The 15543-nt window shown below is 41.5% G+C and overlaps 1 protein-coding gene across 6 annotated transcripts in view; it reads right to left on the minus strand.

Moving 5' to 3' along the window:
- Nucleotides 1-15543, minus strand: part of NKTR (natural killer cell triggering receptor) — a 1518686-nt gene that overhangs the window by 629292 nt on the left and 873851 nt on the right. For all 6 annotated transcript variants that reach the window (XM_044066053.1, XM_044066052.1, XM_044066051.1 and 3 more), the window contains one exon: nt 4680-4767. In XM_044066053.1, coding sequence (XP_043921988.1) covers nt 4680-4767 — 88 coding nt within the window. The remainder of the gene's footprint in view (nt 1-4679; nt 4768-15543) is intronic.

A 15543-nucleotide genomic window follows, 5' to 3' on the forward strand; every position in this document is an offset into this window, starting at 1 on the left:
TTACAACAGGAGGAGGAAGCTACTACATGACAGAGCAAAATCCCTAAAAGGGAAGGCATCTCTGATCAGTACTAGCAAAAAACTATGATGATCACTCATAAAATCATCCAAGGCCAACTTTGAGAGAAAAATCGCAAAAGACAATCACAAGGCCTTCTTTAGCTATGTTAGAAACCTGGGTGGAAACTCCCAGATATGCTCAGAGTTAGTCCAAAATGACACAAAATACACTGAACCCACTGATATTGCCAACACTCTGGCAGACAGGTTCAGTGCAAATTTCTCCTCCCCCTCCCCCCCAAAAGGAGAAAAAACTATCCCAGCAGAGTGTAGCCTCCCTAACATCTCAGATGCCCAGGTGAGAGCCGCCTCTCTAAAGCTAAAACACAGCATCAATGGGACCGGACGGTGTCCCGGGCTGTGTGCTACATGAACTCCAAGAGGAACTAAACCCACACATAAGGCTGCTGTTTAATCTTAGCCTTACTACAGGATACGTACCCAAAGAGTGGCGTACGGCAACAGTGGTCCCACTTCACAAAGGCGGTGCTTCTACGGACCCTGGAAATTACCGCCCCATAAGCTTGACGAGCCTGGTCTACAAAGCTATGGAGAGGATCATTATGGAACTCATAAACAAAGACATTGGGGACTTACAGACATTGGATCCTACCCAATTTGGCTTTGTCAAGGGCAGATCCTGCCTTTTGAACTTGGTCGACTTTTTTGAAACAGTCACTAAGGCCATTGATGAGGATAAGGCAGTTCACACAGCCTACTTTGACCTTGCAAAAGCCTTTGACACAATACCCCACTCGGGCATCATAGACAAACTCACCAGCTTATATGTAAACCCATATGTCACAAGATGGGTTGCAAACTGGCTCAAGGACAGAACCCACAGGGTCAGAGTTGCTGGAGCTATGTCAGACTCTAAGCCAGTCACAAGCGGTGTCCCACAGGGCTCAGTCCTGGGACCCCTCTTGTTCGGCATTTATTTTTCCGAGGTACAGGCAAACATAGGAGGATTGTGGCTGACAAAGTTCGCAGATGACTGCAAACTGGGCGCCATAATTGATACTCCAGCGGACACAAACATCTTTCAGAGAGGCCTCATAGAAATGGATAATTGGTGCCAGAGCCATGGCCTTAAGCTGAACGCCAAAAAATGTATAGTCATACCCTTTGGGAAAAACAAGGTACCCACAAATTACCACATAGGTGGTAATCCATTAAGTACGGAAGAGGTAATCAGGGACCTAGGGACCCGGTTGACAGTAACCTCTCATTTGACACTCACATTGCCAAAGTGGTTAGGAAGACCTTCTATATTGCCCACCTTATCATGAAGGGTTTCACATCTAGATCAAGAGAGGTCATTGTGCCCCTGTACTCTTCTCTTACCAGGCCAATGATCGAGTACAATGCCCCATTTGGGATGTATCTTACCTGACACCTGCAGCAGTTGGAAGGACCCCAAAAGTTCCTCACCAAGAGGATAAAGGGTCTTAAACATATGTCATATACTGCCCGACTGAAAAAACTCCAGCTCTATTCAGTCGCATACCGCCTACTCAGAGGTGATCTGTGCCTGACGTACAAGGCCATGTCCAATCTGGAATTAATGGACATGCTCCACCTCAGAAAATCCAAATCGATCAGAGCCACGAGAGCAAGAGACTTAAACCTCAACACAGAAATAAATAGGACGTGCTGGAGGGACAGATTCATAACCCAGAGGCTCCCTACACTCTGGGACAGAATCCCAATCCATGTTAGGCAGAGCCCCTCACTAACTCTATTCAAGAGAAATCTTGACGAGTGGATGGGAGATCGTAGGTTTACCCCGGGGGTCATCTCTGTGTCACTACTAGACAGAGGCACAGTAAACTAAACCCTAAAAGGGCATAGTATTCTCATCCTAAGGGGTGGTGAAAGCCACACACACTCTGGCTAGGCTTATAAATGCCCTAGGGCAGATAGCCTAGTACGAACCTATGAACCTATGAAACCTGGGATTTCTGCTGTGTCTGGGTTTGGCTTGAGAAGACCTGGAAGGGGCTGGAAAGGACCAATTCTTAGAGGGCCAGTGCCTACTAAATCTAGGAGGCTGAACCTTGACAATTTGCATAAATTTAGCTTTATCTTTCATCTTTTTAAGAACTTACTCAGCCTTGTTGCCAAACAGGTGGTCCTGATTTAAGAGAGCATCCAACAATTTAGCTTTAACATGATCATGCAAAGATTGCTCAAGCCAAGCATGCCTTCTGAGCATAGACCCAGTAACAGCAGCCCTGCAGGAGGCCTCTAATGAATCAAATCCACATTGCAAAGTATGTTTTCCAATCTGTTCAGCAGAATGCATTAAATCCTGTATTTCTTTATTTTCAGCACAGTCAGGAATCAACATCATTTTCTGTTTAAGCAATCCAATAACATGTTGTTGATACTTTAACATATGAAACTGGCAATTTAAAGCCCTAATGGCCAAGGCTGCAGAAGTGTAAACCTTCTTACCCCATCTATCCAGCGCCCTGGAGACTCTACCAGAGGGGGTAGGACATTTAGCAGTAGAAGCCTTAATGCCCTTGGGTCCCTGTGAAATAGTCTCTGGATCCGCAATAGGATTTTTAAAAAGGAACTTGTGTGAATCAGGAACCCTGTAATATCTTTCAGGTTTTCTGGGAGCAGGAGGCAAAGAATCAGGAGGCAAACTAGATTCTGAAAAAGCATCATCAACAATGTCCAGTACAGGAGGTATAGCTAAAGGCCTATGCTGAGGCAGGAGTAAGAAATCCCTAAGCCTCTTCTTTGAATCTGAAAAATCTTGGCTTTCCCAGTGGAAATGTTCCCTTAGAGTATGCAAGGTCTCACCAAAAGAAAAATCCTCTGGAGGGGAAGCAGAGGGGATAGAGTCCTTTGCATCAAAATCCTCATAAGTAGATAAGGGCAAATCCAGATCATCAGAAGAATCAGAATCCTGGTAAAAAAAAAACAGAATCCTGGTCAGAAGATTCATAAACAACTTCAGTCCTAGGTCTCTTAAAAGGGGGAGGTTGGCTTCCCCTGATTGAGTTATAAGATCTTCAGCCATTTTTATCATTTGTTTTTAGACATAGAGGCCTGAGCATGTGGTCTGGGCGTCGGTTTCTTAGGCATGGCTTGAGATTTTGGCTTAAATGAAGATGGAGGCGTCAGTTTAATATTCAAGTCCATAGGCCTGAATACACCCTCAGAAGCCGGTGCCTGCAGAGCGGCTCCGGACCCATCCAAGGTAGAGACATCCGCAGGTTCCACAGTTGAAGCATCTTGCGGCATACTAGACTCAGAATGGGTCACAGTAGAGGCCTGCGAGTCAGAAGTAGCGGGTAACAGGGGCTGCGAAAGCACCTCACTGAGTACAGGCGAACTGGTGACTGGCTTAAGAGAAGCGTCGGCGGCAATTTTGGACCTTGGCGGCCTGTCTCTGTCTTTATCTTTACGTTTTTTCGGTATCCCGGTAGTCGGATGGCTAACCAATGACATTTCTGGATAATTAAACCGAGAACCGAAATATTAAGAGATGAAGATATACTGACGACAGATAGTGCGTTGATTAAATAAAGCATAAAACTGACAGCAAGGTACGTCGTGGTCAGGGTCTAGGCAAGGAATACAGTATGAATGAAAATCTTTGAGAGTTATTTTCTTTCCACAAGTAATGCAATTATTAACTTTTACTGACATCGGTAAGGAGCAAGAAAAGGTTTCCCTAATGGGGTACTTAGCTTTAGTTGAAGACTTCGGTTCTGAAACTTGAAAACGAAAATTTCAGGAGTCAGACGATCGGCACTTGCGAACTGCTTCTGCTTCGGGCACCGCACGGCAAGAAAGACTGATGTAATGGCGTCGGCTGCATGTTTTATACCCCTGACGACCTGACATCATGGAAGAAAGGACAGCAACTGATGCAGAACCCAAGACTTTGCTAATCAGGCCGACTGAGGGCTACTGCAAGCAGATAACCCAAATGTAATGACTGCAACAGTGAAACACGAAGAACATCAGTGTAGTCATCTATCTGTTCACTTATTTTATGTTACCACCTTATTCTGCTTTACAAGTTAATGTACTTGAGCTGATTTTTGTAACTGTTTTGTTCTCTGTCATCTTGTGGACCGCAGCTGCTTAGCACATAATTCTGCACTGCCCCTGTCACCTAGGTGCAGCTGAAAAGGGCTCAGGGACTAGCTCACCTACCCAATCAACAAACAGAAACATAATGTGTATAAAAACAAATTGACATGTGAACCATGCATGTGTCAGAACAGAACTGACAGGCTAAGAGGTTAGGTGCTCTCTCCTAGTGTGTGGTAATATTTTGTCAGGTGTCCAAGTACCGATGCTACCAAGAAACAAAATAATGAACTGGAGTAGAAAAACAAAGAACACCAATCACAGACCATGCAGAAGGGACCCTGACAATAGATGAATGATTTCCATTTCCTTTTGGTAAAGATACATTTGAATCCAGAAGAAAGAAAAATTAATGATGAAATGCTCTTTTATAAAGTGGAATCACTGCTGGCTTAATCTGAAAACTGTTCAGTTATTTTGACACAGATAACATGAAGGACAGAACCATAACTCCATAAAGAATTTCATATTTTGCACAATGTCAGTTAAAAAAAACAACATACAATTGTGCCTCTTCCTTTGATTTTGCGTCCAGACTTGGATACAACTGGTTTATGGTCACTGGAAGTTCCTGATGTGGCAAGAGATGCTCTACAACCAAAACAGAACAGACACAATGCATTACAGACAGCCGTTAATGAAGACTTTACAATGTTCTTTTCAACATATGTACGCTTATTTCAACCTCTGCTTACTCAAAAACAGGGCTAACAATTACGCACTGCTACTCTATGATACGTACAATGCTTAAATTCACATGCATTTCATATGCGCATTTGAGACGCTGTTTAAATGTGTGTATGGAATGTTGCCAAAGAACATAAGGACCTCAAACATTCAGCAAGATAATGGTTTGCCAAAATCACTCAGCAAGTGGTTATTAACTTGACCTTCTGTAGCAGCATAACTGTACAGCCTTATCTGTTATTAGCCCTAGAAACCACAGGTCAATTAGACATTAAAACTCTTGCCAATATTACAAGCTGAGATACAAGGCTGAAGCTTCTGTTTAACAGAAATTATCAAATGGAAATACGTTATAAAATGGACCAAGATAATGAAGGAAATTTATGAAAACAAAAACATCAAATCAATACTGTAAAACATGTAAAGCTTCTTAACCAACTACAAAGAAAATGTGAACCATCACAGTGCACTTTATTTTTAACCAGTGATGAGGTGTTAGGCACAGATCAACTTGAAATTCTGTAGAAAAACCCACAAGAAAGAACAATATAACCACACATTATACACAGTCCATAAATCTATGACTTAACAAATTTTGTGCATTACATATCCAAGGCATGCAGGAGCCTGTACTGCAACAGACTGTTACAAAATCATGTAAAGTGCAGTCCCAGTAGCTCAACAAACAGCACACCAACTTTGGTACAGAGGACTGTGGATTCTATTTCTACACCACATAATCAGATTAATTGTGTGGGGTTGTTGTAATGGTTAAGGTCTTCACCTCACAGATACAAAGTACAGGGTTTGATTCTGACCCCTGATCACTGACTGCCCATCAGCCTAATCAATAAGGCATAAGCCTCTAAAACTGGAAATTATAAGTTTCATGTCCCACCTAGATCACTGAACCTTATGGCTAAACTTGTAAAGGGCCATGTGGTCATTAGCCTAGTATATAACTGTAACAGCATGGATACACACAGTTTTGTAATTCCTGTATTCAAGTTCAATATTTTATACGCAGGTGATAAATGTACAAAAGGCATTTTTGGCAGGGACAAGCACCACTTACAGCCCCCCCCCCCCCCCAATGTGGGGGACTTTTGCCTGCAAAGTCATTCCTACTATATTATTTGCACTCTGAGGTCATCACAACCCAAAGAAACAGTGAACCCGGACAGGCAATGTAACATTAAGTATGTTCTTTCTCTAAGGTATACTGATGACTGGCACCCAAGCACTATGATCTTCCTGCTTTATAATGTGAACATCATCATGCAAGCAACTGTCACTTCAAGCTTGGGTGATCTATGTAAGTGACTGTAAGCATTTTACAACGCATTCAAGAAAAAACATCTCTTTCACCATTTACAGCAAGCTAGACTTAATAGCTCTGTTCTACTGTATCAAATTATCTGCAAATCAACCTCTTGCAGTGGCCATCAGCCAGGATTTTTTTCTTGTTATAACACCAGTTCTGACAAGTTCTGCGTCTTCTGCTGTTTCCGTACTTGAAGTTGGGAGGGGCTACCTTTGGCAGCCGCATGTCATGACGTGTGCTGGGCTACAAGGGTGCACTCAGCCCCTGAAGTATTCAGCCCGATTCCCACCCAATAAGTGAAGTCATCTGACCAGAAAGAAATACAGAACAATCAAGCATATAAATATATCTGCCTAATGAAGAAGAAACTCATCAACTGCAGGATGGACAAGCTAACAAACACAGACAATGGAAGAGTTGCACAAATCCAGCCTAAAGGCCTGCTTGAAGATAGACTTTTATGACACATGTTTACCTGCTTTATCTGACTTTTTCCGGTAGTGATTAACAGCTAGGAATCACAGTCACTGCAAACCAAAAACTCACTGAGATGGGGGATTGGAAACAAAAGGTAAAAAACACTAGAAGCACACAGAGGATAAAGGCTCGACTCCTGGAGCCATGGTCTAAACAATGAAACTTGGTGAAAATATGAACTGACGATCATGTGGCATGGCATAAATTTATAGAAATGGAGAAAGTTTTCATAGGTGTGTACTAGGCTAATGGCCCTGGAGCATTTACAAGCCTAGCCCATAGGATTACCCTGGCATCGTGCCACCCGACCTTAGTTCCCAGTGCCTTTGTCGAGTAGAGCCACTGGAGTGATCCCCGGGGTGAATTTTCTACTTCCCATCCACAGATCAAGATTTCTCTTGAAGAGGGCCAGTGAGGTGCTCTGCTTGACACGTATGGGAAGTCTATTCTATAGCATGAGCAGCTCTGGGTTATGAACCTGTCCCTCCAGCATGTTCTGCTGATTGTGGTATTGAGGTTCAGGTCTCTGCAGCGTGTGGTGCAGAGGGATTGGGATTTCTTTAGATGTAACATTTCTAACAGAGCTGGGTCAGACATGACTTTGTAAGTCAAGCAGAGATCGCCTCTAATTAGGTGATATGAAACAGAATAGTTGGGAGTTTTTTTGAGTCTGTCCATACAGGACAAGTTTTTAAGGCCTAAGATCCTCTTTGTCAAGTATTTTGCGGTCTCTCCAGTTGTTGCAGGTGTCTAGTGAGGTACATGCCAAATGGAGCATTGTACTCGATGACTGGCCTAATGAAGGAAGAGTAGAGGGAGACAATGACCTCTTTCTTCCTGGATGCAAAACCCTTAGTAATGAGATGTGCCACACAGAAGGACTTTTTGACAACAGTGGCAATGTGGTGGTCAAAAGAGAGGTTGCTGTCAACCTGTGTTCCCAAATCTCTTATAACGCCTTCTGTGTTCAGTGGACTACTCTCGATGTGGTAATTCATGGGAACCGGGTTTTTCCCAAGGGGGATGACAACACAATTTTTGGCATTGAGCTTAAGGCTATGGTTCTGACACCAGTCATTGGTCTCAGTGAGGCCTTTCTGTAGGATGTCATCATCACTTGGGGAGTTAATAATAGCTCCCAATTTGCAATCGTCTGTGAACTTTGTCAGCCAGAGTCCCTTTGTGTTGGCCAGGACTTCACAGAAGTAGATACCAAACAGGAGAGGACCCAGGATTGAAACCTGTGGGATTCTACAAGTGACTGGTCGGCAGTCTGACTTGGAGTCAGCTACTTTCACACTGTGGGTTCTATCTGTGAGCCAGTTTGCAACCCACCTACTGAAACAATTGGAAGTCAACCTTCTGCTGGTAGAGTAGCCACTGCCAAAATCTTTTTCTAACTAGTAGTTTTCCACTAGATGGTAAAAGCCAATGCATCTGGGGAATGTTTGCTTAGCTACTACAACCCCCCTTCTCCTTTCAAAAGGGCAATTTGTCATTAATAAACTCATACACCCTCTTCAAGTAAACCCTGAGCAAAAGGTACACAGACAAAGTATAAATGCGTTCTCCCCCCTCTCTCAGGGAGGAAGAAAAAAAAATGAAGGGGGGGGGGGGAACAAGACTATGAAGAGACTGATTCAAGCACAGTTTCAGCAACACTTTTGAAAGAAATTATAAGTTAGGTCTAAGGGGAAACACAATCCTTGTGAAAGTCTAAATAAGATTGTCTATAGAAAATGGCCTGCAGTTGAGATATTTTGTGAATACAGGTGATGGCCACTAAGAAATGCATCTTCCTCCTTCTCGAATGGCAAAGACAGATAAAGCCCCACCTACGGCGCAGGCAACCAGAGACTGCTTAGCAGCTTATGTGCTTGCTGCAGCTGGCTTGGAGGACGGTGTGAGAGCAGTGCCTGGGGCACACATTTTCGTGGGTGAATCCCTAGTGGAAACCAAAGACCTTGAGGAATGCAGTATTCATGAGGGGCAAGCTTGTCTTGAGGGATTATTTCACTCACATAAACAGGGGACATATCCTCATCAACACCCATTGCATGCCAATCCCTGGGCATGTTAGTGGGCATGCACAGAAGGGATAAGGCCTACATATGCAAAAAAAAAAAAAAAAAAAAAAAAAAAAGTCTAGCTACCCAATGTTTGACTAAATGATGGCCTCTCACGGTTTTCTTTCACCCTGTGTATGGAGAATGAACGGACAACTGACCGAGAGAGGATTTGAAGGTCAACACAGGTAGCAGCAGCCATTCAAATAAAGAGATAAAGAGTAGGCAGGCCAGTCAATCATGAATTTCAAGTCCCAAAGAAAAGGATTCTTCCAAGTTAAGCAAAGAGAAGAAAACCCTTTAAAATATTGCTTAATCAACCAGGATAGTGTGGGGTGAAAATTTTGATATCTACAATGTTGTGATATGCAGAGATGCTTGAAACATATTCTCTGACTGGAACTGAAACATACTTCATAAATATGTCTACCAAATGAAGGCAAATATGATTACTCTATGCCCAGATACAGAAGTTCCTTCACTAAGCAGAACATGTCTAATGATCGAAGGCTTCCAGACAGATTTAAACATGTCTGACATTCCCACCAATGGCCCAGCAAAAGAAAGGGATTTTAAAGTGAACACAGACTATAGGGTGGATCAAGTTATTTCCCCTATTGAAGGTGGCTTGCTCTAAGAACTCTTCTTGTACAGCTATAGACCTGAAAGCATTAATTCATCTCATTCACTATGAAGCAAGGAAGATGTGCTTTGTTCCTTCATCTCAAAGTTTTAGTATCAGGCATGAAAGCCTAAGGGAATGATAGAAAGGAGTACAGGCACCTTCCCTGTCGTGTATAAGAGAATGAGTTCATCACCAACTTCCTTTGCCCTAATAAATCCGAGTAATGAGAGGAACTCATTCTTCCATTTGATGAACACGCAATTCTCTCTGGGATATCTTACAGTCCCAGAAGATCTATACAAGGCAGGACTGCCTTATCCTCAGCTCCAAATGATGGATGTAGCCACAGCTGATGAAGTCTGGCAGCACATTCACTTCCAGAGAAATGTGAATGGACATCACGGTGATGGCCCTCAAACATCAGCAACTTCTCCTTCGACGGAGGGTACTGACAGCACCTCACGTGGTAGACTGTGTTTTCACAAAATTTCACCAAGATGACACTGACATACAGAATGTACTTTTACATAGCATATATCATGGAGTGAGACAGATTAAAAAATAAAAAAGATAAGTTGGTGCACAAGACCTAGGATAACAAAGTGCCTGATCCTGGTCTATGTACTGGTGGCAGGACTGGAAAAAATAACAATGGAGAACCCTCAAGACACAGAAATATTCCTATAATGAGGTTAGGCCAAACCCGGGGGGGGTCCTCTGCTGCAGAAGGTATCAGTAGTCCACAAAAATCAGAAAAACTGGCAGGCCAAAAAAGAGCCATAAAGATGACAGAGTGGACTACTGAGGACAAGGAAGAAATTATGTATTGTTACTATTGTGCAAGAAGCCCAAAATGTTCAGATAGAAAATATTTAGAAAGACTGAAAGACAAATATGAGGAAAGAAAAACACTTGCACATGCAAAACTGTAAAAAGCTTCAAATTAAAATTTGCATTCATTAATACAACAAATCCATGAAAAACATTATGCAGACAAAGAAACCTTAGGCTGACTGAAACTGAAAAAAGAAGTGACAGAGGAAGTGCAAAAGTATGAAGAATAACATTTTTGAAAAGTATAAAGAAGAAACATGAACATGGGAAAGAAAAAAACAGGTCGGATATGATGCTATATTTATGCAATGAAGAAAATCAAACTAATCAATACAAACAAAAAGGCAGATTCAAAGATAACTGAAGAAAAATACAGGCAAAGGCATCCAGATATGGAAAATTACACAATACAAAAAATATATATACATATTTATGAAATCAACACGGAAATGAACAGCAGAGGATTAGTAAGGCAGAAGTTAAGCTAACAGAAAGTGAAGTCATGTCATCTGTGAAGTAAAGGATTTAGTAGTGTATAAAATCCAGCAAAGGTAATGACATAACATGATGAAATGATGAGTCCTCAGATTAAGGAGCAGCAAAATGGAGTAGGAGGTTACAAAAAATAAGAAAGCAAAGCGAAAACATAGAAAAGAGGATTAGTAAGGAAAAAGATAGCCAAATAGAAACTGATGTTATTGAATACTTGCGAAACAAAAAGGTTAGAAAATCCAACACAGGTAATGCCACAATACGATGAAGCAATGAGTCCACAAATTAAGGAGAAACAGGTAGAGCAGGAGGTATCTGAAGAATTGCCACATGGTGATGCTTTGGAGCCTTCTGCAGGAAAACAGTACAAAAGTTCATTTGAAGTTGCACAGCAAAGGAAGAAGCAGGACACAGTGGCACATCTGATGCAGGCAATGTTGAGAAGTGACTGACCAATTAAGTTCCTATATGAAGGAGCAGCATATAAAGCATGGTGAATCTAAACAGGATATGCCATAGGAAGATGTTCCGGAACTTTCTACAGAATACCTGCAGGAAATGGAGAGCAAAGAAGGCATCCTCAGTCTTGAAGAAAGTGATCTAAGGTAATAGCTGCTTGATTTTGTAGAGATGGACAGACATTAAGATTGATGAAAGAAATACGATTGCAGAATGCAAATAAGACTCAAAATGTTAGAAGACTTGTAAAACAGATGAACATCATAATTAGAACTATTAATAAAAATCACTGATTTACTACAGAAATAAATAGGATATATTACTGTGCAGCCAAATGAACAACAGATAAACTCATACTACAACAATACAAAGCAATAAAGGAAGGGAAAATGCAAAATGCCACCACAGAAGGACTGAATAGGGAAAGCAATAAAGCTATCAATACAATAAGTATCATTATTAGAAAAGGGAACAGACTATCAAAAATACTTAGAAAGACAGAGGTGGTTAAAGCAACACACGGTATCAAAACAGACCAGGATATATCACACACTACTGCAAATAAAAATACCAGCACAGGCTGAAAACACCTAGAAAATAAATGTTAAGAGAAAGTACAAAATAAGCAATTCATTGATAACCCAAAAACATCTACAGAGAACTTAGAAACAAAGGAAAAGGAATAGAACCACCACAAAAAAATGAGAGAGACACATTTTGGAGAAATATTTATGAAGACCTTGTGGAAATTTATAAATATGCTGAATGGCTAGAAAAAGAAACAGTAAAGAATTCTAATGTAAGGGATATGTAATGGAATGAAATAATGGCCAGAAAAACTGAAATAAAATAAAGAAAGGCTCCTAACTGGAACCCCCTCCACCCAGATGCATTACCTACATTTTGACCAAAAGCATTAGCATATTTACACAAAGATTGAAACTTGAGTAAGAATTACTTAATATGTGAGAACCTGAAAAGCCACCAACCTGGTTAACAACAGAAAAAAATGATACTCCTTCTTAAAAGTGAATTTTCAAGCCACCCTAAAAATTATAGACCAATAATTTTCCTTGCAATGATATACAAACTATATACTGGAGCTGATACAGACAGTGTTTATAATCATTTCGAAATAAAATTCAATTACGGCAACTGAACAAAAGGGTAACAAAAGAAAGCCATATGGAGCACTAAATAAAACAGAACACTGTGAAAAGGGGAAGAATCTAGGTATGGCATGGATAGATTACAGAAAAGCATTTGACAGCATCTCACATTCATGAATAAATGAATGCTTACAAATGTACCAGAAATTCCCTACACTGATCAATTGCATTATAGGGACCATGAAACAGTGGCAAACCACTTTGCAGCTACACCATGACAAAGGGCAAATATTTATCCCAGGGATAAAAATTCAAAAGTGGATATTTCAGGGTGATTCTTTGTCACTACTGCTTTTTTATATTGCCTTTATCCCATTAAGCTGTTTACTTAACAAATTAGGGTTTGTTTACAACTTGGCTCCCAGAAAAACAACCATGTTTAAACACTTACTACTTTTTGTGGACAATTTAGAGTATAGTTCATCACATGAGAATCTGACAGCAAATCTGCAAGTGGTTAAGACTTTCTCAGATGATTTCTGAATGTCGTGATCTTGATAAATTTGCAAAAGCAATGTTTACAGCAGGAAAGCTGCAACATCAAGAAAATATCAATTGTGGGAAAGGAATATGATACAAAGGAACTTAAGTAGGAGGAAGTGTAAAAATATTTGGGAAATGATAAAGGATCTGCAATAAAACATGAACAATTGAGGATAAAACTAAGTAAGGAAAACTTTAGAGGACTAAAAGTAATACTGAAAACTGCTTTGACATCCAGGAATTAAGTCTTACATATAAAACCAATTTGCACTTGTTCTTTCTTATAGTTTTGGGTGACTGACTGGCCCCAAAATTTACTGGATCAGTTGGTCAGGAAAACAAGAAAATGATACAAAAAAAATCAGCTTATGCCAGAATTATATATTCCTCATTCTAGGACTGCATACATATCTGCTGACTTCAGGGGATTCAAACGTAGTGAAAGTTTTAAAACATGAGGACAAGTCATCTACGATAACTTCCCTGTTTAGTTTAGCAAAAGCATACCAGCATCAAGTGGGAATGGAAATCAAGCCAGAAGTAAACAAAAATCAAACAGCAACTGAAACTGCCAAAAAAACAAATAAATCAAAGTGTAGGACCAGATATGAAGAACAGAAATGTGGAAAAGGCATATTGTGGCAAGTACAGAAATCTCCTGAAACAGCAGTGGAATGTTTAAGAGGAGATGAAATAAAACAAACAAAAAAAATGAAAAGGTTAGTAACGGCAGCCCCGGATTGTAGACTATGTAAACATCTGTTTACAAATTCCATTGAACATGTGGGAGCCTCAGACAAATTCAAGTTCTGTAAAAAAAAAAAAAAAAAAGAACTGAAAACAGTCACACATCTTGTTGCTACACTCATAGGTTCATACTAGGCTATCTGCCCTAGGGCATTTATAAGCCTAGCCAGAGTGTGTTTGGCTTTCGCCACACATTTTAAATTAATTTTGCTATGCCCTTTTTCGAGGTTAGTATACTGTGCCTCTGTCTAACAGTGACACAGAAGTGATACCCGGGGTAAACCTACGATCTCCCATCCACTCATCAAGATTCCTCTTGAAGAGAGTCAATGAGGGACTCTGCCTAACCTGGAATGGGATTTTATTCCAGAGTGAAGGGAGCCTCTGGGTTATGAATCTGTCCCTCCAGCATGTCCTATTTATTTCAGTGTTGAGGTTCAAGTCTCTCGAGCGCGTAGCTCGATGGGATTTGGATTTTCTGAGATGCAGCATGTCCATTAATTCCAGGTTGGACATGGCTTTATACATCAGGCACAGATCGCCTCTGAGCAGGCGGTATGCCACTGAGTAGAGCTAGAGTTTCTTTAACCAGGCAGCATATGGCATCTGTTTGAGCCCTTTGATCCTCTTGATGAGGTACTTTTGGGGTCTTTAAAGTTGCTGCAGGTGTCTGGTAAGGTACATCCCAAAAGAGGCATTGTACTCAATTATGGGCCTGATGAGGGATGAGTAAAGAGGCACGATGAACTCCCATGATCTAGATGTGAATCCCTTCATGATTAGGTGGGCTATATAAAATGTTTTTCTAACCATTTTGGCCACGTGGTTGTCAAATGAGAGATTGCTATCAACTTGGGTCCCCAGGTCCCTAATTACTTCTTCCGTACTTAATGGATTACCACCTATGTGGTAATTTGTGGGCATTTTGTTTTTGCCAAAGGGGATGACTATACACTTTTTGGCGTTTAGCTTGAGACCATGGCTTTGGCACCAGTTGTCTGTTTCTATGAGGCCCTTTTGGAGGATGCTTGTGTCGGCTGAAAAGTCGATTATGGCGCCCAGTTTGCAGTCATCTGCAAACTTGGTCAGCCACAGTCCTTCCGTGTTGGCCTGTACCTCCGAGAAATATATACCGAACAAGAGAGGTCCCAGGACTGAGCCTTGTGGGACGCCACTTGTATCTGGTTTGGAGTCTGACATGGCTCCAGCAATTCTAACCATGTGGGTTCTGTCCTTGAGCCAGTTTGCAACCCATCTAGTGACATAGGGGTTTATATTTAAGCTGGTGAGCTTATCTATAATGCCCGAGTGGGGTATTGTATCGAAGGCTTTTGCGAGGTCCAGGTAGGCTGTGTGGACCACCTTCACCTCGTCAATGGCCTTGGTGACTGTTTCAAAGAAATCGACCAGGTTTAAGAGGCAGGATCTGCCCTTAACAAAGCCGAAATAGGTAGGATCCAGTGTCTGTAGGTCCCCAATATCTTTATTTATGAGGTCCATGATGATCCTTTCCATAGCTTTGCAGACCAAGCTCGTCAGGCTTATGGGGCGATAGTTTCCAGGATCCGTTGAGGCACCACCTTTGTGGGGAGGGACCACTGTTGCTGTACGCCACTCTTTGGGTACATATCCTGTAGTAAGGCTGAGATTGAACAGTAGTTTTATGTTTGGGTTTAGCTCTTCTTGGAGTTCATGTAGGGCGCAGCCCGGGACACCGTCTGGTCCCATTGATGCTGTGTTTTTTGCTTTGGAGAGGGCGGCTCTTACCTGAGCATCTGAGATGTCAGGGAGGCAGCACTCTTCTGGGATAGATATTTGCCCTTTTGGTGGGGGGGGGGGAGTTTGCGCTGAACCTGTCAGCTAGGATGTTGGCAATGTCTGTGGGTTCGGTGTATTTTTTGTCATTTTGGACTAATTCTGAGCATATCTGGGAATTCCCACCCAGGTTCCTAACATAACTAAAGAAAGCCTTGTGATTATCCTTAGTGTCCTGTGCAATTTTTC

This window comes from Protopterus annectens, chromosome 3.part0 (genome assembly GCF_019279795.1).
Source record: "Protopterus annectens isolate FY-2018-M chromosome 3.part0, PAN1.0, whole genome shotgun sequence".
NCBI lineage: Eukaryota > Metazoa > Chordata > Ceratodontiformes > Protopteridae > Protopterus > Protopterus annectens.